At 41.7% G+C, this 20,351-nt stretch overlaps 1 protein-coding gene across 1 annotated transcript in view; it reads left to right on the top strand.

Annotated features, from left to right (window-relative positions):
* ELL2 (elongation factor for RNA polymerase II 2) overlaps positions 1-20,351 on the top strand; it is a 62,588-nt gene that overhangs the window by 10,425 nt on the left and 31,812 nt on the right. The window contains exon 2 of the mRNA XM_040986071.1: positions 4,965-5,012. Coding sequence (XP_040842005.1) covers positions 4,965-5,012 — 48 coding nt within the window. The remainder of the gene's footprint in view (positions 1-4,964; positions 5,013-20,351) is intronic.

Raw genomic sequence — 20,351 nt, 5'->3', positions numbered from 1 at the left:
ACTGAATGTAAATATTTTTATTAACTACGCTTTAGGGATAAATAACGTTTTCATGCAACTCCAGACCCATGAATTTCCCTCCTCTGTTCTATACTAATAGGACTCACGTCAGTTATTAGTATCACTTAATGAAGTTAATAATACTTAGTAAATTACTGTAACTCTTATAGTAATGAGAGCTGGTGAGGAATAATTCCTGGAAAGAAGTGGACCTAAATCTATCTCTTTGGTCCTGGAGCAGTTTTAGTGGCTTGGAGTGGCCAGTGTCAAGAGCATAGCCAAGCTTACAAGCGTTCTAGTGTTGCTCCACTTCTGTGCTGCTCTCTGCATTTCAAAACAGATACAGACTAAAAACAGTAAAGCTGCTCCAGTTGTACCCAACTCTCTTGACTGAAACATTCCCATTATCAGATTTTTTAAGCCATTTTGTCTAAGGGCATTTCCAGAGCAAATTCAGAACGAGATGGAGATACAAGATCACAATGTTATGTCTTGCTCAGATACTATTCGGTGAACCCCTGGGATAACTTGATATTCAGAGTTACTTGGTGCAAATATTTACTTAGAGCTAAAAGGAAATGTCAGAGCCCCGCCCCCCTGAAACTAATGGGAATCTTAGCAAAGATTTTTTTTTTACAAAGGCTCTTAGAGCCTTGGTGGTTTTGTTGTTGTTGTTGTTGTTTGTCTGTTTTACAATTTATTATTTATTTGAAAGAGACATGGAGAGAGCAAGAGAGATTGAAACTGCTGGCTCTGCTTCCCACATGCCCACAGCATGCAGGCGGAACCCGGGAGCTGAGACCCGAATCCAGAGCCTTAGGGATGACAAGGATTCAGTTGCGTGAGCCAGCCGCCGCTGCCTCCTGGGGAGTGCATGTGCAGAAAGCTGCAATTGGAAAGTATGAAATGCAAATGTCCCCACTGCTGTCCTAGCCACCGTGTAGGATTCCCATCCCAGGAACCATGAAAGCATTCCAGATCATATTTAGACATTTATAATTACATTCTCTCTTAAAATTGAGTTATTTTCTGTTATGCTTGAAGCATTTCCTTATAGGGTTATTGACCTTGAAACTTATTCTTGATAGTTTTCCTATTAATGCAGTGAGTAGATGAAAAGTGGTATAAAGTTTTAGATGTTTTCTCTGTCTAAAAATTATATCAAAGTTTTAAAAAGTAATTCTCATAAGTTAGTTGTGTAGGTTAATAGCTTTTTGTAGTAATGAACTTAGCCTGTCGGATTTGGATTAGTAAATACAGCTGTTCCATAGATAAAAGATTTATTTTTAAGTGAAAATTGCAACATAGATATTTGCAGGTGTTTCTTTATAATGTATGGCATAACTCTAGGAAACAAATTTCTGTTAGTGTTTCATTTGAAATTGGTCATTAGAAATTTTAATGAATTTTTATTTAATGAAAAATGAAACATTGAGTATAATAATTTTATAAAATTCCTTTCCCTTAGACATAAAATGTCACAAAAAGAAAAAACAAAAGCGAGAAAGGAAAACAACCAGAGGGTGTATCTAGCGTCTTAAGTGTTCAGCACTTGGGGGTGACCTGTTACTTGTATGTATATGGCATTCAGAAGTGTTGTTTTAAGGTTCAGGTCTGTGATCCTGGTCAGTGCACTCTACCTCTTCAAGAATCCAGGTTGCTTTCTCTGAGACAGAGATAGTATTGCACCCTACCATCCCAGGTTGATTTGAGGAGGCCCGTTTAGACAACAGTGGATACTGTCTTGCATTACAAAAAAAGTTGATCGTTTTTGTTGAGTCCAACAATATAGTTAGAAGCAGGAAATTTTTTAAACTCAGGGTATGAGATAAAACATTGTATAAGATCAGAATTCCTCTTGAAAGCCCCAAACTTGTCCTAAAACATGGCACACATTGTTTTGCCTGCACCACCCTGAGTAGTTACTAGTATATAATGGTTTAAGGCATATATAAAAAGCGTCGTCGGGGCCCGCCACAGTAGCCTAGTGGCTAAATCCTCACCTTGCATCCACCAGGACCCCATAAGGGATCCAGTTCATTTCTTGGCTGCTTTACTTCCCTTCCAGCTCCCTGCTTATAGCCTAGGAAAGCAGTCAAGGATAGCCCAATGCCTTGGGACCCTGCACCTGCATGGGAGACCCTTAGGAAGCTCCTGGCTCCTGGCTTTGGATCAGCTCAGTTCTGGCAGATTGTGGCCACCTGGGGAGTAAACCAGTGGGTGGAAGATCTTTCTGTCTGTCTCTTCTCTCTCTATATATATATATCTGCCTTTCTAATAAATAAAAAAATCCTTTTTAAAAAAATTGTCCAAAATGAGTTCCCTGTAGTTTTTTTTTCCCCCTTTCAGCTAAGCATAATGTAGATAAATACTTGAAAATTAAAAATGAGTACAAGTCCTCTGTGTCATGACAACTAGGGGAAAGAACCTAAAAATAAATGTACTTTGGCATCTGGACATGGGTATCTGGAAAAACAGCAGCTAATGGAAGTTAAAACAAATGGACACAGCTCATAGTTAACCGAATGAGAGCAGCAGTGTTTTGTCTGGCTACAAAAAGGTTTGACACATTTCAGTTTGGATCCTCTCCTCTGGGCATTCATTCTCCACGTACCTGCCCCTTCTTGTTGCTTTCCCCAAGTCTTCTGCTTGGATCTACTTCGCATCCACTGAGTCTTTGGCGCCTGATTTATCCAAAAGAAGGCCTGGCTAAGGCGATTAATCCGACACTTGAATGTTAAGTGTGATCCACAAGACAGTGTGAGGTAAGTTATGCCAGGCTGAGGGAGCAGGAAGAGCCAGCACTAGAGAAGAGAGTGTTTGCAAATGGAAAGACAGCATTGCCCAGGGACTTGGGGCTGGGGCGCTGCACCAGGATAAAACGGATAAAACCGAAGGGCAGCCGGAGTACAGGTGTGTTCTCTGGGAGGAACCAGCTTTGTTAGGTACTGGGAAGAATTCCAGTGACCGGACTCTGCTGGCTGGCTCAGCGATCTGGAAGCACTTGAAGGGAGGGCAGTCTTAATCTAGGTGCCAGTGACAAGGGCCTGATACGAGCCAAGAGCCTTCAAATAGAGACTAACAGCTAAATTTGAGGGAGTCTGGGGCTGATTGGCAGCCCCTGATGGCTGTGAGCCTAGGAGCCACTGGGCATCACGTTTCTGTGGTGCCTGATCTTTAAGCTTTCAGCACATCTTCATCCTTGGGAATGTCTGCCCTGCCCGCTGTCTCCTGTAGGCTCCAGAAGTACTCATACTAATTTCAGCCTTTCTCACGAAAACATCCCCAGGAGCTGCCCTGTAATCCATTACTCTAGCCCTGCCCTAACCCACTCTATCCCTTTCTAAAGAGCAGCTTCCCCCCACAAGCACATCCTCAGCAACTCAGTCTCGTATTCAGAAAATTGCAAGAGCCTTCAGTTGTTTGTTACATTAAAGGGGGGAAAAAAGCTTGAAGGTTTTGACGAAGGGCCAAGGAGGGGTGCGGGCACCTCGAGGTCTGCTATTGCTCTTATCCTCCCTATTTACTCTTTAGCAAGTAGAAACTAGTTTTTGAGGACAAGGAATGATTAGGCCAGAACGAGCAGGTCTGGGTCCTATCTGTGGCGTTTCAAGTGTGAAATCGGTCAACGTACACAGTGCTTCTTCCCGGGCTTCTGTTTTCTTCAGGTCACTTGCTCTCCATGGAGTTTATCGCTTCTAAATTACTCACTCAAAAAGTCATCAAATCTTTCTTAAACCCTTTGGCTTTTCTAGTATCTGTCCTAATCCGCCATCTTTTTAAGAATTCTTGCTGCACTTCTCTGTAGTACTTAGCAAAGTACCCATCATTCTCAAATTTTCCCCCAACTGAAAAGTACGAACTCCCTGGCCTGAGGGATTAGCCCCCTCACACTCTCCTATCTCGCACAGCAGATGTGTATGCCACACAAAGTCATACACACCACGTAACAAGGACCTATCTTAAGTACTGGTCACAGCATATTTATCAGTGGGACACAGAGCCTGTGGGAGGTGCGTGCCAGTGTTATGCACGGTCTCTTCTGGATTTGGAATTCTGTGATTCCAGTGACATGTTGACTGCTGGAGTGTGGTGGGATAGGGTGAGGAGAAGAAACTGAATTAATTGTAAGGTGAGCTTGGAGTGCCAAGAAGATAGAGTAGCTCTTACTAGAGAAGTAGGAAAGCGGTGTTGGTCTGGTTGGGGAAGCAGGATGTGCAGGGTTGGTTTAGTGTTGACCAGTTGTTAGGTTTGTTGTGACTGCAAGTTTCTAAGGCAAATGTCACGCAGTCACTTGTAAGTAGCAGCTGTAGCAAGAAAGGTCATGAAATGAACGTAATGATCAGAGAGCTAGGTAAGTCTTGGAGTACAAAGAAGGGATACTGTCTGGTCGAGAGATCAGGAATTTGAGAATGGAGAAGTTTGCACTCATTTGACAAGCCTGATGGAGAGAGAAAAAATTCCAGTGGAGTAGAAGACAAGGAGTCAAGAGAGCAGTGTGACACATCTCCAAGGAGATGCTCAGCTTTTGGGATTTTGAGGGAAATTCAGAGGGAGGGCTGAAGGGGACAGGGCCCCATGTAACCTGAATTGTAAGGCCACTCTCCTCCGTAAAAAGGAATTCACCAGGCCCCTACAAACATGCTTTCATGATGTCAGGAAGAAAAAACAGTTCTTTCCATGGTCTCATTATTTTAATCTGCTTGGTAAACTTATAAGTGTGTAGAGAGACTTGGAGAAGTAGCCAGTGTTAGGTGACGTCCCATAGCTGATGGAGACGCACGCAGGTGGCTCTGTAATAAGTGTGAGAGTGTTTATCAAAGCATCTTACTGTAACCCTGTGCAGAAGTAAGTCTGTAACAGAGATATTCACACACTCTGCTATTGAACAAGTGCATAGATTTAAATATTTAGTTGTTTGTCACAGTAAGTAAATTTTACCTTTTCTTTTTTTTTTTATATAGAATTTAATTCCTTTTCGGCCTTCGATTCAGTTCCAAGGGCTCCAAGGGGTGAGTACTTACTGATTTACCAAAAAATCTAATATTCTTCTTATATGCGCTATTAAAATTTTCAAACCAGTTTTCACCTTACCCTGTTAATATACTGGGTCACTCTTGTGAGCTTTGAGTGGTGAGCACATCTTATATTTTAAAATGCTTGAAATTTTAACCAGCTTAAAAGTAATGCAGGTATTGGTGTTGAGAGGGGATTTTCTCCCCCACAAACATGGATGATTCCATGAAGGTTGATGAATGTCTTTTGTTTACCATAATTAAACATCCATTAATGGATGATTAATTTCGGGAAAGTTATGATTATATGATTGTTGTAACTTTTAACCCATATACTCAGTTTTTAAATGTATATCTTATAGAAGCAGAAGTTAAATTTTTCTTTATCTATTTTATTTTCACATTTAAAAACATATAATTCCTAATAAATGTGATCCTATGAATTTTGTGTTTATAGTAGTTGATAAATGTTTGGAGTAATATCAATATCTTTAAATCATTATTATTACTTAATAGTCATTAAATACATAATAATCATTCCTTTTTTGCCTCTGTTTAATATGCATCTCTGTATTGGTTCCTATGGTCACAGTGTGGACTCAAAATAAATATAATCTTTTAAACTTTTAATGGAAAGCATTACAAATGTCAGGTTGATCTTGCCCGTCAGCACTAAGACTGCATGCTTCTTAATCTGTGGTGCTGTGTGGACTTGAAGGAAGTGTTGGCATGCAAGTCAGAGCTTTGCTTCCACCTGACAGCCTTACAACGAGGTCCTTCTCCCTGCTCAGTAGCTGAGTGCTCATCAGTGGGATCCTGAATCTTGTTCTGTGGCTTCTTGGATCATGTTTCCCACATGCTGAGGGGTCAGTTCAGTTGTCTATTTAAGGTTTGAATTTCCCTGCCAGTTCTAATGGCATCAGCAGTGTCTGAAAGGGCCATTCTCGAACCATTCAGGGTCCATGAGACCCGAAGGACTCCCTAGAGGAAAAGGCCAAGACTAGAGGGAGGAGAGCAAGCCTCCCTCTTACTGTGGACTGTGGAGCTGGCGGGTTGTACTGGGATTGCTGCTTCGTTTTGTTTTCTGTCTCCTCCCCATTGGGACGTTGAGGCCAGGGAAATGCAAGTTAGAGAGCAGTTTCTCAGGAGGATCCAAGTGAGGCTGAGAGACCAACTAACCGGGAATCGGCTAACGCAGAGGCAGTGTGAATGGCCTTCTCTGTCATACTAGCTGTCTCCAGCCCTTAGTTACCTTTGCAGAATGGGCATTTCATGTTTGTTCTCAAATTCTCCTGTTGTCCTCCACCCGCTAGCTTTCCTGTTCCCTTGAGTCCTAACTGCCCTAGTTTATCTTTGCCCACCCCGCTCTCCTTAAGACTCTGTTCAGTAATTGAGTTTATGAAAGACTGGCAGGTTGTAATGGGTGTTTGAATTGGAGCAGATAAGTTTGTCAGTACAAGTGAACGGGGAGCGGCTTTGGTAGAATCCAGTGGACAGGCTGCAGCCTGAGCACTCTAGGAAGCTTAGCCCCACCTTGCTTATTCTGGGTCTGTCTGTCCAACCCCCATCCTTTTTCATTATTCTCACTGGGAACAAAATACATGGACTCAGCATTGTTTCAGAGCCTGCAGCTGCATTCCATCCACCCCTCCCCCGTGCTCTGTGCAGGGCTCTCCCCAGCCCTTGGGACAAAGAGTCATTACAGGGGAGAGAGTGGGTTGGCACAGCCCACAGGGAATATGCAGCGCCCCAACCATGAGGGTCTTCAGCACACTGCTCCTCTGTTTCTCTTGAGAGCCATACTAATCTCACACTGCCCGTGCCCATGGCCTACAGAGCCCAGAAAAAGTCAATGTGCTTACAGTTTTCCTGTGTGGAGGTGTTCAGGGCTTCAGACTAGAAGGTTTAAATTCAGTTTTCCCACAAAAAAGACTTCTCCTTTATGACAGCTTTTATTTACCCTTTTGCATCAAACTTGATTGGAAATTCATCTTAGCCATCCTAAGCATATCAGTAGACAAATTTAAAATGTAACCGAAGTGTTGAACAGTGAATATGAAAAATCATTTCCTGTTTCTCTGATGAGACTCCATAGTAAGGTCTCCATGGCCGTGCTTTTTCTTGTTGCTAATTACAGCATTTTACCCCTCAGTAACGTCTTCAGAAGGCCAGAATTTGGGTCTTGGCAGGTTAGCTATTAAGCATATTTACTTTTTTGCTTGAACATGTTCTCCAGGTTGAAATTTACCCCCTAAGTAAATACAGACTGAAACTTTAAAGTCTAGCAGTATGCTGCTTAGAGTGGAAATTCAGAGCATCATTGATTACCTGGGTGTTTATCACCTCAGCTGGGCAGGAGCTTTTACAGCATAAAAAAATATGAACTGACTTTCTCAGTTTATCCCACCACTTTGCCTCAATCACAGGCGAGTACTCGGGAACTGGATGAGCATTGAAGGCGTTTTCTGGACTGAGAAAGATGAGAAGGTATCTATAGGAGCAGGCAATTCTGGTTTCTAAATTCAGGACTATTGGGTAATGAATATGTCATCCAAAAATGCTTTATTGATTGTCAATCAGTTATTTTCACAGTTCTAATACATACCTAGGATACTCATAACCAAAGGTTTACTAGGCTGATAAATACCTAAATACACCAGTGTATATGAACAGAAAATGCACCTGGGAAAATACACAGGTTCTGCTACATTGATGTGTCAGTTTAAAACATTCTAAGGGAAAATACACCTTGTTTGACTTTTGAAAGTTGGCTTTATTTATTTGAAAGGTAAAGAGAGATGCCAACCTACCATCTGCTGGCTCAGTCCACCATTGCCCATGCTAGCTAGCACAAGGCCAGCTGAAACGGAGAGCCCAGAACTCAATCTTCCTCTCCTATGTGACTGGCATGCACTTAAGTGCTTGAATTGTCACCTGTTACCTCCCACAAAGCACTTTAGCAGGTAGGACTCAAACTTAGGCACTCAGATATGACACATAAGCACTCCAAGTCACTGCTTAACCACTGTGCCACAAAACCTGCCCCTCATTTCTTATTATGTATTTACTTGAGCCAGAAGAAACAGAGGAAGACAGATCTGCCATATGCCCAAAAATGGCCAGGGTTGGGCTACGCTGAAGCGGAGAGCTAGAAATTCAATCCAGGTTTCTCACAGGGTGCTAAATACTTGAGCGATTGTTGTTGTCTTCCGAGGTGTGTATCAGCATGAAGCTGGAGTCAGGAGGTAAGCCAGGACTTAAGCCTGGACACTTCATAATTGGACACTGGTTACCTAACCACCATGCCAAACACCTACGCTGCTTTTATTGTCAAAGCAAGCTTTATGAAAATCAGGCTAGTTTTCACTATCTGTTTCAGATACTGAAAAATATGGCATTTGAAAGTTTTCCAAAGAAATACCTTCCAGTGGCTATTTAAAAACCAAACTCTGTGCTTTTATACTTGCTGAAAGTTTCTTGTCTAAACAATTGATAAGAGGCAGAGATGTAAGTGCAGTCTCGCTCTTGACACAACTAAGGAAAGATTCTTCCTGCCAATGCACAGCTCAAGGAGAACAGGTGCTAGAAACAAGTTGTTACTGCTACACTTATCAACTGACATAACTATTTGAAGCAGTAAGGTACCAGTGTTGTGCTAATGGGTTCATTTAGTGTTCTGCTTCTTTAGTATTCATCATACAAGCATCCTTTCAGCTGTTACTAATGCCAAATACTGAAGTTTTTAGTAGTAAAAGATGCAAGAATTGTTAAGAAGAGGTTTTCAACCCTTCAGAAGACAGTCTGATAAACAAGTGCAGACTAATGTTGAAGAAAGGGTTATTATTGTAGGTTATAGTAGGACCCTCCACATGAAACTTTATCGAATGGGAGACTGTGAGGAGCATGTCTTGTGTGTTTTGATGCATATGAATCAGCGTTTTAAACAAAGATAGTGGATAGCAAAATGTTGTGTCATTAAGAACAGCCTGCATACACACAAAGGTAGATCTGAGGTGTGTTCCAAGTGAGATAAAATCTGAAATGACAAGGTTCCCAGTGGGAGATAATGGCTACATCTGCTGGCACGTGGGGCCCTAGACTTGACTTGCCTTTGCCTTCAGCCACTGGGCCCCAGGGAGTGATTTCCTAGAACAGGGAGAGATGATGTTAACTCTAGGATTTGATAGGAGAGCATCATTCCTCAATTCTTTCTAATTTCATTGCTTATTCTCAGACTCAATTAATCCCAGTGGCTTTAGAGAATGCAAGTCAGTTTTATATAGATGGCTTTTGAAATTATTTTTAAAAAGAGGACTGAATGTAGAAACTATTTCCTGTAAGTACCACGTGGTGTCTCCTGTGAAACACTGAGTCAAACACTTTTCCAAGAATGAGTGAGGAACGGGCAGCTGAGGAATGAGTTCAGAGAGTGTGCCTTCCAAAATGGCACAGTGACCTGCAGATTAAATCAGCTTTTAGCTGGGAACTGTAAGGATGGAGCAGCACTATAAAATGCCTGCCGTAGAGTCATTAGCTCTAAGACAGAAGGCTAGAGTCTTTTTAAATCTCCAGATTTAGCCAAGTATTCAGAAATACATTGTTAACTGTTTATTTTACTTTGTAGGGGCTAGGGAGAAGAGCAGGTCTGAGAAACTAAATTACAGAGTATTTGAAATTAGCAGGCAATTTCAGCACACTGAAAAACGCCTTCCCTGGACTGCCCTCCCCTACACTGCTAGGTACCTAGGAAGCAATGATAATCATGGGCTTGAAACAGGCAGCAGAGATAAAAATAAATACCCCACACGGCCATCCAGTCTCAGAGGTTCCACCTTCTCCCACCGCCACATTGGCTTGGCAAGCCTGCCAGTCTCACCAAGAATTGCATTTTGTTGGTCTGTAGGGAAGTCGGCTACTAACAGTCACCTTTACACTCTGTGCTCTGAATGTAATTCAGACTGAAAGGCTGTTAGAGTCACATACTTTGGTAATGGTTATCAATATCCATTGCTGTTACGGTGATTCACACCATAGATTCTATTTTAATATTAGTAAGTTATAACTCTTTAGCCTAGGGAGTGTTTAAGATATCAATAGAATAGTAAATTGCCTGATCTTTCAATTGAATTTTACGTGTATGCATACATAAACACATCTTTAATTCTGCTTATAGCTGGGGTATATACTGCCTTGGAAAATCTGTCCTCTACTGTAAACGTCGAATGTTAGTTTACAGCTTTCAGTGCAACAACTTCCCTACTTTATATTGCCACTCATGTCTGGCCTCCACTTCTTTCTGGATAAGGAGCAGCTATTGGGCTCCCTATATGAGCATGGCAGTGAACTAAACCCTGCCTATTGGGTGCAGCCCATAGCCAGGGACACCGCAGCCCCAGGAGCACAAAGAGAGCTGCGCCCAGCCCCCGCCATACCACCAAGCCTGGGAAGGTGACTGTGTTTTATGGTGCCTGAGGAAGCCATCTGAAAATGCTTGCTGACCACAGCCTTCCACGGGCTCTCATGTGGGGCAACAACACGATAAGCCTCCCAGAACATGAGCGTGAAAGCAGATGCTCGCCCTGCTTTCTGCTTCCCCAAACTGCCTCATTCTGGAAACTGGCAACTGGAACTGTGGCTGAAATGTGAATTGCATTCTTAGCAGTTAGTTAAACTTAGTGTTTTCACAGTGTAAGCATGTGTGAGTACGTGTTGTGTGCCAGGCACCAGGGAAGACGCTGTGCAGACAAAGGTAAACACAGCCTTGAAATGATTGCTCTTAGTCCTGATAGTAACTGTAAAATCCACCACTGTTTGTGCTGCTTTTTCAGCTTCCACCAAAAACTGGAAGTTGTGAAATTAAGGAATCTCTGTTGTGAACAATGTCACTTCAGTAGCAAAGTCACTTATGGAAGTGTGGGAATAATCTTTTGTTATCCAGTGATACTTTTTGGCTCATGTGACTAAGCAATCCCTTAAATTTGGCACATGAACATTATTTAAATATCTGCTGATCTCTTACAATCTATGTGGCCCTATTTTGGGCCCACAAGGTGACCTTATAAAAGCCTTACTAAAAGGAATGGATGTTAAATTTTGAAGCAGAAAAAAACAAACGTCAGATGTCTAAGCCTCGGGTGTTATTTCTAACAAAGGATAACACACACAGAAACCAACATCCCATGTGGGGTGTGTGTGTGTTTTCTTTTTTAACACTGAATGCCTCTGCACTTGGAGTGCATCTCTACGCTGGCATCCTAGCACCACAGTGTGTCAATGCTCGGTTTCTCTGAATAGTCAGAGGCCTCGCAGAAGGACCTCACAGTTGCTGCCACCTTAGATCTGTCAAACACACAATAGGATGGTTTCGAGTTCCTGTTTGCTGTAATAAAATCGTGCCCAAATTTCTTTCCTGGCTTCACCTTTGACTAGCTTGCTTTTTATTAGTTTAATATGTCAGGCAAAACTAGCAAATTTAGAGAGAGGAGACATTTTTATACCATCTTTGAATTCTATTCATTGTTTTCATTAACAACAATCCTGGTCACAATCCACAGAATCAAAGTCATCACCTTCCAATAGGCTACCATTTGTGGTTTAAAATAGTGAAGATGATTTTCTTTGTTTCTTTTAAAGATTGATTTATTTTTATTGGAAAGGCAGATATATACAGAGAGGAGTAGAGACAGAGAGGAAGATCTTCCGTCTGATGATCCACTCTCCGAGTGGCCGCAACAGCCAGAACTGAACCAATTCGAAGCCAGGAGCCCATAGCAGATGCAGGGTCCAAGTCTTTGGGCCATCCTTGACTGCTTTCCCATGCCACAGGCAGGGAGCTAGATAGGAAGCAGGACCACCAGGATTAGAACTGGCACCCATATGGGATCCTGGCCCGTTCAAGGTGAGGACTTTAGCTGCTAAGTTATCGTGCCAGGCCCAAAGATGATTTTCTGTTGACTAATCTGGAGCCAGAGAGTCCTGTGGCTGGTTCAACATGATTTCTGCCTAAGCTTCCTTGACTTCATTGTTACCTTTGTGTGAAAAGGAAGGAGAAAAAGGAATTCCTATGTATTTCCAAAAGTTAGTGGTTAAATCACTATTCAAAATCTGCTAGCAATACCAGAGTACATATTCACAGGCTTTGGTGACACGTAAAAGTTCAGAAGTGACAAGAAAGAGCTGTATTTGCAGATGGAATTCTGGTGTAAAGCTCTTTAATGGGTTTTTCCAGCTGCTCGGAATACTGAGTTGCACATGGATATACTTAAATTAACAAGTGTTGTTACTTTTAATTACTAACAGGGCATTTACAGCTCCTCTTGCCAGATTTTAGTCACCTGATTAAATACAGTGGCCTGCTGACAGATGAGCTTGAATTTTCATTCTCTGGGAGGTGTACCAGTGAAGAGTGGGGACACAGCCCCAGGCAACATGCCAGACAAAACCCCACACAAGCAGAAGACCACCTGTGGTGTGACCCCATTTTTTTTAATCACAGGCAAAATCAAACAATGTATTGTGTAGGCTTGTGTCCATGGTGTGGCCATTCAAAACAGAATGGAAGCTCAGAAAGCAGTGGCTGGCTGAGTAGGGAAAGGCAGACAGAGAGGGAAGGAGCAGCAGGCGGGAAGAAAAAAATGTTGTTGCTGATGTCCTAGTTCTAGAAAGGTGAATTTATAGGGGCGTATTATAGTCAAGTTTCTTAAGTATCAAGCTGTTTTTATTTTGCAGAAGCAAATATGACGTGGAGTTGGTTCTTGTTATCATTAACTTGTATGTACCGTCTTCTTGGTTTGAATGAGAAACACCAAAATGTGTTTCAGTAGAAGCCCAAAATACCTTTGTTGTCTTAAATCTCTGAATTTTTCTATAATTATAAAAGAAATGTTTGGACATGCCAATTTTTAATTATATGACAAAAGTTTAGGAGAAAAACTGAATATTAAAGGTTTGAAAACTAAGGAGATAGTTGTGGTATAGCAGAGTAATTCACCAGTTGAGACACTGCCATCCCATTGAAGGCTGGTCAGATCCCAGCTGCTCCACTTTCTACCAGCTCTCTGCTAAAGCCCCTGGAAGGCAGCATACGATGGCAAGTGCGTGGATCTCTGCTACCACCTGGGGGATCCAGATGGCCTGGCCCATCCCCAACAGTTGCAGGCATTTGAGGCAGGTGGAGGATCTTTCTCTTTTCTTTCTATTAATCTGCCTTTAAAATGAGTTTTTTAAAAAGTTGACAAGGAGGATAGAGAAGGCAGGTCTCAGAAGTTATCTGTAGCTAGACACCAGCCCAATATCTTGCTGGTCAACTGCTTGACGGACTTGCTTTGTCATCTATCAGGGGAGAAAGCAAGTTATCTCGTGTGTGTGCGTGTGTGAGTGTGTGTGTCTGTGTGTGTGAGTGTGTGTGTGTGTGTGTGAGAGAGAGAGTTTCTCCCCAGTGGACAGAAGGCACGGGTGAGGTGCTGGTGTTATCAGGTGTATGGGTGGAGAGGCCTTCTGCCTTTCTGTGTTCACATTCTCACTTTGGAACAGCACTAGTGGGAAGTGTCCTGGAGAAAAGCCAGTCTTGAAAGTAGCACTTCGTTAAATTTTAAAAAAGATTCTCTCCCTGGCCCACACCCCCTCCACATGTAAGTGTGTATGTATCCTCTGTAACTTTGCTTTCCAAATAAATCTCTTAAAAAAGATGAGGTTCTTAGTGGGCCTACTATAGTTAAACTCAGAATTCAGTAGAAGACAGACTTAAGAGAACTAAATTGGGTCCACAGCAGCACAGAGTAGATATGGAAACAGGCACAGGAAAGGGGCAGTCTTTTATAAAATACTTTTAAATACCTTAGAGCACTTAGTAATCATTCCATAAGTTATCTTACAGATAACTGAGTTTCTATCAACATTAGTCGATCCTGGGGCGTTCCTCCTTCTCTTCAATCCAGTGGAGTGCCCTTTAGAGTTCTCTTAGTCCAGTTATGTGGGTGCCCCACAGATGAGGAAGGAAGGCAGTTGAGGGTATTCCATTTCCACCAAGCAGGAAGATGATACTAACCTGTATTGCCACAGCTATCTGAAAGTTTTGTGTTTGCCTATAAAGGAACACTTTGTGGTAAGGACACTTGGTGTTTTGTTAAGTAAGATGCTGTTTGTCCCTTAGAGAGTTTGAAGAATGGATAATTAGGAATCCACAATTAATTTAAGTCTTGTGTTCCATAATTTCTGATCCTGTCAAAAAATATCTAACATTTTTTCAAAAATATTTAAAGTGATTGAATAATGAAGGGCAAGTGTTATGATGAGCTGAAGCTTAATGAAGATTTTGTATGCAGCCTTTGTTATTTCTCTGAATAAAAAGCAAAATAAGGATAAATAATAAGTGCCACAGTGAAAGCCAGTTTTGTCAGACTTCTTTTGTCATGCATAAACACTTTAAGCTTTTTAGTCACAGTGTATTTGCTTTTATTTTATTCTAGTTTTTTTTTTCTGTTTGTGTCATAAACATCTTCCAGATGTCATTAAAATAGTAAGCCATTTGTAAATACATAGATGTCTAACATTTTATTTGATAGATGCACTGTGACTTTGGCCGTTCTCTTATAATATGGTTTCTGTAACAGTAGCAGTATCCTTGTGAGCATCCTCTGCATAAGCCTCCATTTCCATCCCCAGTTGTTTCCCTGGGATAGATTCCTAAATGTGGGTTACTAGGTCAGAAGGTATGAATACTTGTAAGGCTTCCAATAACTGGCCCCACATTGCCCATCCCACCCCTGAAAGTTGCTGTTGTTTTTCTATGTTCACACCTGTTTGAAAGTGTCTGCCAGTAAGGTATTTTCCCAGACCAATAATGAGCACGTGTTTGTTTGAATTTCAAGATTAATCATGCACTGTTTAAATGTTTAAACGTGGTTTGACAGTGTGATCTGCTTGACGACATCTGGGACAGTAAAGTCATGCGCTGTTTTCAAAGGCATCCTAGAGCATCACCAAGTGCTTTACTGTCTCCTTCTAAAATGGCCAAAAGGAGTGATTTTGAGTTTTATTAGTCCTGTTTCTTCCAATAGAATGAAAAGACAGGTTTTTTCCTAGTTATGCTTACTTATTTATTGGAGAAGCACGAGACAAACAAGAGTGCTCCCACTTGCTGCTTCACTATCCTCATGTCTGCAAAAGTTGTGGCTACGCTGGGACTGGAGCCAGGAGCTAGAGACACAATCCAGATCTACGCTGAGGATAACAGGAACCCCATTGGAACCATCACCATTGCCTCTCAAAGTCTGCATTATCAGAAAGCTGAAGTCAGGAGGCAGAGCTGGGAATTGAATTCAGATATTCTGATGTAGGAGGTGGTATGTCATAAGAAGCTGCTGCGATGGGTGGGTAGCCTAGTTAAGAGACCCATGTCACAGTCCCTGGGTTCGATACCTGATTCTGCCTCCTGAGTGCAGCTTCGTGCTAAGGCACAGCCAAGGAGACAGCAGTAATGATGCAAATAGTTGGGCTCCTGACACACGTCTGGGACACCTGGCTTGAGCCCTGGTCTCCTGGCTTCAGTATGGCCCAGTCCCATGCCATTGCAAGATGGTGGCAGATCCATGTTTCTCTCTTTCCCTTTCTTTCATTTACCCCCTCAGAAAACATTTTTACTTAAAATCTACTGTTTGAATGTAGTGACTTATTTTTTAATCTTACCTCCATTCAGCTGTAACAGTTTTCCTTGGGACAGTCTCAAGTTTTTCAACAGTGTCTTCTACAACAGGGATCATTTGACCTCTGTTATTCACATGCCGTTTGCTTCCTTCTCTTGCATTGTTGTTCTGGTTGTGTTTTGCTATTTTGACATTTCTCTGTGACATGTTTTGTAGTCCTCATAATTTAGTATTCTTGAGTTTTCATCCTCATCTTTTGATGTTTGTATTTGAAAGCATATAACAAAGCTTTTTATGAAACCCAGTCGTGTAGACCTCTTTTTTTAATGTGACAATACAGTGGTTATTGCCAAGGGAACAAAATAGTTTATTACTCCAAATAGTTACATTGTTCTAAAGGAACTTTGTGGTATATGGTGCTACCTTCTAGCAAATAGAATAGCTTTCGAGGAGATAAAAAGGCAAAATCTTCATGATATGAATTATCCAATAAAGTAATTGCCTTAATTGGTTTATATAAAATCCCTCTCCCACCCTTTTTTATGTCTGTTTTACTATATGAAAGTATAAATGTCCTAGCTTTCTCAGTAGCCTAGCCATGTGATCTCTAAATCTTTTCAGTCCTGTGTTTCTTTTCAGAAATAGTTTGTCTAAGCAATTTTATAGGCCTTCCTATTTGCATCAGACATGCTAAAATCTCTAGAAATGAGAAAACTGTGGTCCCTAAATTAGCTCTTCGTGCACCATGCATATCAATAACTGTGAAATCACAACAGTTTTACTTCCTTTATGCACTTGAAGGAAATCAACAAATGAACTTAACTAATGGAAACTAAAAATAGAATGGACTAAACATCAGGAATGTATTATCAGTAGAAGATTAGAAAAGGATCTATAATAATTAAAATGCAACAAGCTTCTCTACAAGTAAAAAAAAAGAAAGAAAACCAATTTTAAGATATATTTCTGAAGAATGAACGCGTTAACGTCAAAGCCACAGTCCCCACGAGAACCCTTAATTCTATTTTCCTCGCTTCTCTGTTGTGCTGTAGCAGTAGGCAGGGCTCTCTGGGGCGCTGCAGGCGGCCTGTTTTTTTATGAGGAGGGCACTAGGGAAGCAGTGTTTGCTCCCCTCCCAGAGTTGCAGCAACATCTGCAGGTGTTCAGCCTTCCGTGGATACCTGTTGTGGTAGATCCATTCTTAGGTCTTATCTCTCTGGATTTTGAATTTGAGGCAATTAGGAATATTGCTGGTCCATTTGATTGTTTGGGTTGTTTTTGCACAGACAGCTTCCCTGGCTTCATTTATACTAACACTTAAGCTTTGACCTAGAAGGCTTACAAGCCCTTTTGTAAACACTACGATTTTAGATTAAATGTAGTCCACTATCCACCATTACTCGTCTTTGAAAATTACTTTACAAGTAAAACATTTCATGCTAAGGAAGTCATGTGTGTACTTGAATTATACAAGTCCAAGCCAGCTGGGAAGTCCACAATATATTTTCCTTATATCACGACACCAGATGTTTTGGCACATAACATGTGCCAGGGACTGTGCCCAGTGCTCTAGATAGGTTATCTCTAATTATCTCAGTAGTTGTAGGAATCAAGGGTTGTCATGAGCTATATTTCATTGCAGAGGAAACTGGACTACTCAAGTTAGTGACTCATCTGAAGTAACACAGGTGGTAGGTCCTAGAGCTAGAGTGAGAACCTGAACAGTCTGCTTCAGGAGCCACCATCTAGCCGGCCTGATGCCATCTGTCTGGGTTGCTCCCTTTCCTTCTGTGTGTAAAAGACAGGTTCTCATTCTTCTCAAACTACAGGAGACCCCACCCAGAACTGGAAACTCTACAGGATTCCAGTTGTGAAGAAAGTCTTTTCAAAACCAGGAGATGCAGCCCACACTTCCTGTCTTGGTGTTCTTCAAACAGTGCTCATTCTTTCTCATCTACATGCACATGAATGTGCATTTTTTTGCGTGCACATACTCTCATAAAGTAATGCAATAATATCTCCCAAATAGTGGGTGTCTTGTTGGTGTAAACTGCAGCTTTGTGCCTTTGGTCCCTAGGGTATTCTGTGATATCACCACAGTGGTTGTCTCAGCAATCCCAGGCCCTCCCCCTCCAACTCCTTATCCAGAGTGGCTCTCACTTTGTCTGTACTATGTGATGGTCTTCCCTGTAAAATTTATTTTAAATAGAAACATCCTGTGTAGCCTTAAAAATAATAATAATAAAACAAAAACAAAAGACTTGAAAGCAGTTGAAGTTGAAAAATAGAATTAAGAGCTAGATGTACTTCTAAGTGGAAATATTTGTCAGACTTGACTATTGTTTATGTTAATAAACCTACACGTTTTCATGGTGACATGGATTGGGTTGGGTTGAATCCATGAAAGATCTAGGGCCACTCTTTGCAGTGTCTGTTGATCTTGATGACGCACCACTGCCTGCCAGCCACGAATCCCAGGCCCACCCACACTTGCCAGCGGTTCTTCCTGGCACTGAGCGAAAAAGAACTGCCCTCCAGACTCCAGGGGAGGAAGCAAGAGACCAAATTGGCAGTGTACGGAAAGCTGCACTCCCTTAGAAGGTGTTTTTCCATTGTAGAATTCAGGTTTGGGCTTTATTTCTGAAAAACAACCCATGTGTTCAAACAAAATTGTGCTTCCTTGCTGGCCCAGAGAATTACAGAGTTTTGATTTATTCAGTGTGACCTCTGTATTTTTTTTAAAAGTGTCCAGTGATTTGAAAGATATTGAGTTGTATTTTCAAATGGAGATGGGTGAGGCCAGAATAGTCTGTGAGCATTTTAATAAGCATGGAGGTACCTTTTAAAAAGAAAAATATGTAATATGGACTTGAGTCCCAAAAACCTAGGCAGCCGCTTGGTCTAGCCTTGGGGGCTAAACTCAGCATCCGAGAGATCAGGAACTTGCTTTCTCATCCTCACATTTTTGTCAAACAGTAGGCAGCTGTGTCGTTCCTCTCTGATCCCTCCTCTGTTGGACTCACCTCTACCTGCTCTCGCAGTGCTGCTTTTCCATGCTCTTCATCAAGTGCATTTCTGCTCCTTTATAGATTAAGTTGTAAGCTACCTTTTGCCTGAATTTTATTGCAAATTTCCAGATAAATCCAACATATACCCTAGGTATCTGCTCTACTCTGGTCCAAATCAGAGATAACTTTGTAGAACTGATGGAAAGCATAATACTAAACAACAACAAGAAAAAGCATAAAGTTAAAAAAATGTTGTACACCAATATAACTTCTAAGTCATTTTCCAAAATACTTGAATTAATCTTGTGTGTCCCTTATACATATACAAGGAACAGGCCTTTAGCCTGGGTTTAGAATGCCCTCCTGTCCCATGTTGAGTGCTGGGCTGCACACCAGCTCTAGTTTCTGAGTTTAGCTTTCTGGTAATGCACACCCTGAGATGCAATGACAATGCCTCCATGGATGGAAAATCCAGATTGAGTGTCTGCCTTCTAAGCTTTAGCGTGGCTCAGCCATGACCACACAAGCATTTAGGGACTGCACCAACAGATGATCACTCTGCTTTCTGGCTAATGTACATTGCTGCCTCTCTGCCTCTCAGTGTGGTATGTAAATGAGTGATTAACATTGAGAAAGTCCTTATTGTGGTCCTTGCCTGCCAAAAAATCAGTCTGATGACAGAAGAACCAACATGTCCTTGGCACACAGCGTTGTGAGGGCATCAGTAGATGTGAGCACTTTAAGATGAGGGACCTCAAAACAAGCCTCCAAACCCAGTCAGTCAGTGCCCTAAGGAAGAGAAGAACCCCAGATTCAGCTATATAGGATCCATTTCCACAGACCAAGACAGGGCCGGTGTACTGCCGCTACTAACACGAGCTACAGGGTGGACACTGAGGCCCACTTGTACTGGCCCGGGGGTCAGAGTGCTTGTGTGTAAGGAGGGCACTTGGCATGTCCTGCGCAGTATCTTTAGGCCTACTGTCACAGGGAGCCATGACAAAGTAAATGATGCAAGAGACACCATGGGTAGTTTGATGTTCCATGGGAATAATTTTTATAAAAATAAAATCTTTTAAGAATGGGATGGAAAAGGGACAAGGAATGAAAGTCGAAAGACAAAATTTGAGTAAGGGGTGAGACGGAGATGAGAACATCATATTAGAAAAAGACATTAGAAGAGAAAACCAGTCACGATCAAAGGACATAGTAAGTAGGGCTTGCTGGATGTTGACGGATCTACAGTGGTATAAGCAAGGTCAGGGTTCACTCCCCGGGGAGCCAGCGACCTTGGTAACTAAGCAAGTAGTAGTTTCCTGACTGAGAGATAACGTGAGAAAACGTGAGAAAATTGAGGGGTGACTGTTTAATTCATCTTGACGCCAGAACTGATCCTCTAGAATAAACCCATATGTATTTTTTGGAAGTGACTAGTTAGTGAAAGAAAAATGCAGTACAGCTTTATAATACGAATTACTGAATTCACTGAGGACTTTAGCTTTTGCTGTCGAACAACTTGTGGCTTAGCCTAGCCATAAGTACATTTTGAACAAATCGGTTAAATGTTCTCAAGGGCTCTCTTTTTTTTCCCAACAGCTGCTTTGGCATTTGGCTCAATTTTCTATGCATGCTTAATCACAGGGTTTCTGTTCTCCCCTGCTTTGTAGTCCATTTGTCTTTTTTAT

The sequence above is a fragment of the Ochotona curzoniae genome, unplaced genomic scaffold, assembly GCF_017591425.1.
Source record: "Ochotona curzoniae isolate NIBS_2020 unplaced genomic scaffold, NIBS_Ocur_1.0 contig_4501, whole genome shotgun sequence".
In the NCBI taxonomy this organism is placed as follows: domain Eukaryota; kingdom Metazoa; phylum Chordata; class Mammalia; order Lagomorpha; family Ochotonidae; genus Ochotona; species Ochotona curzoniae.
This window is presented reverse-complemented; position numbering and strand designations above follow the sequence as displayed.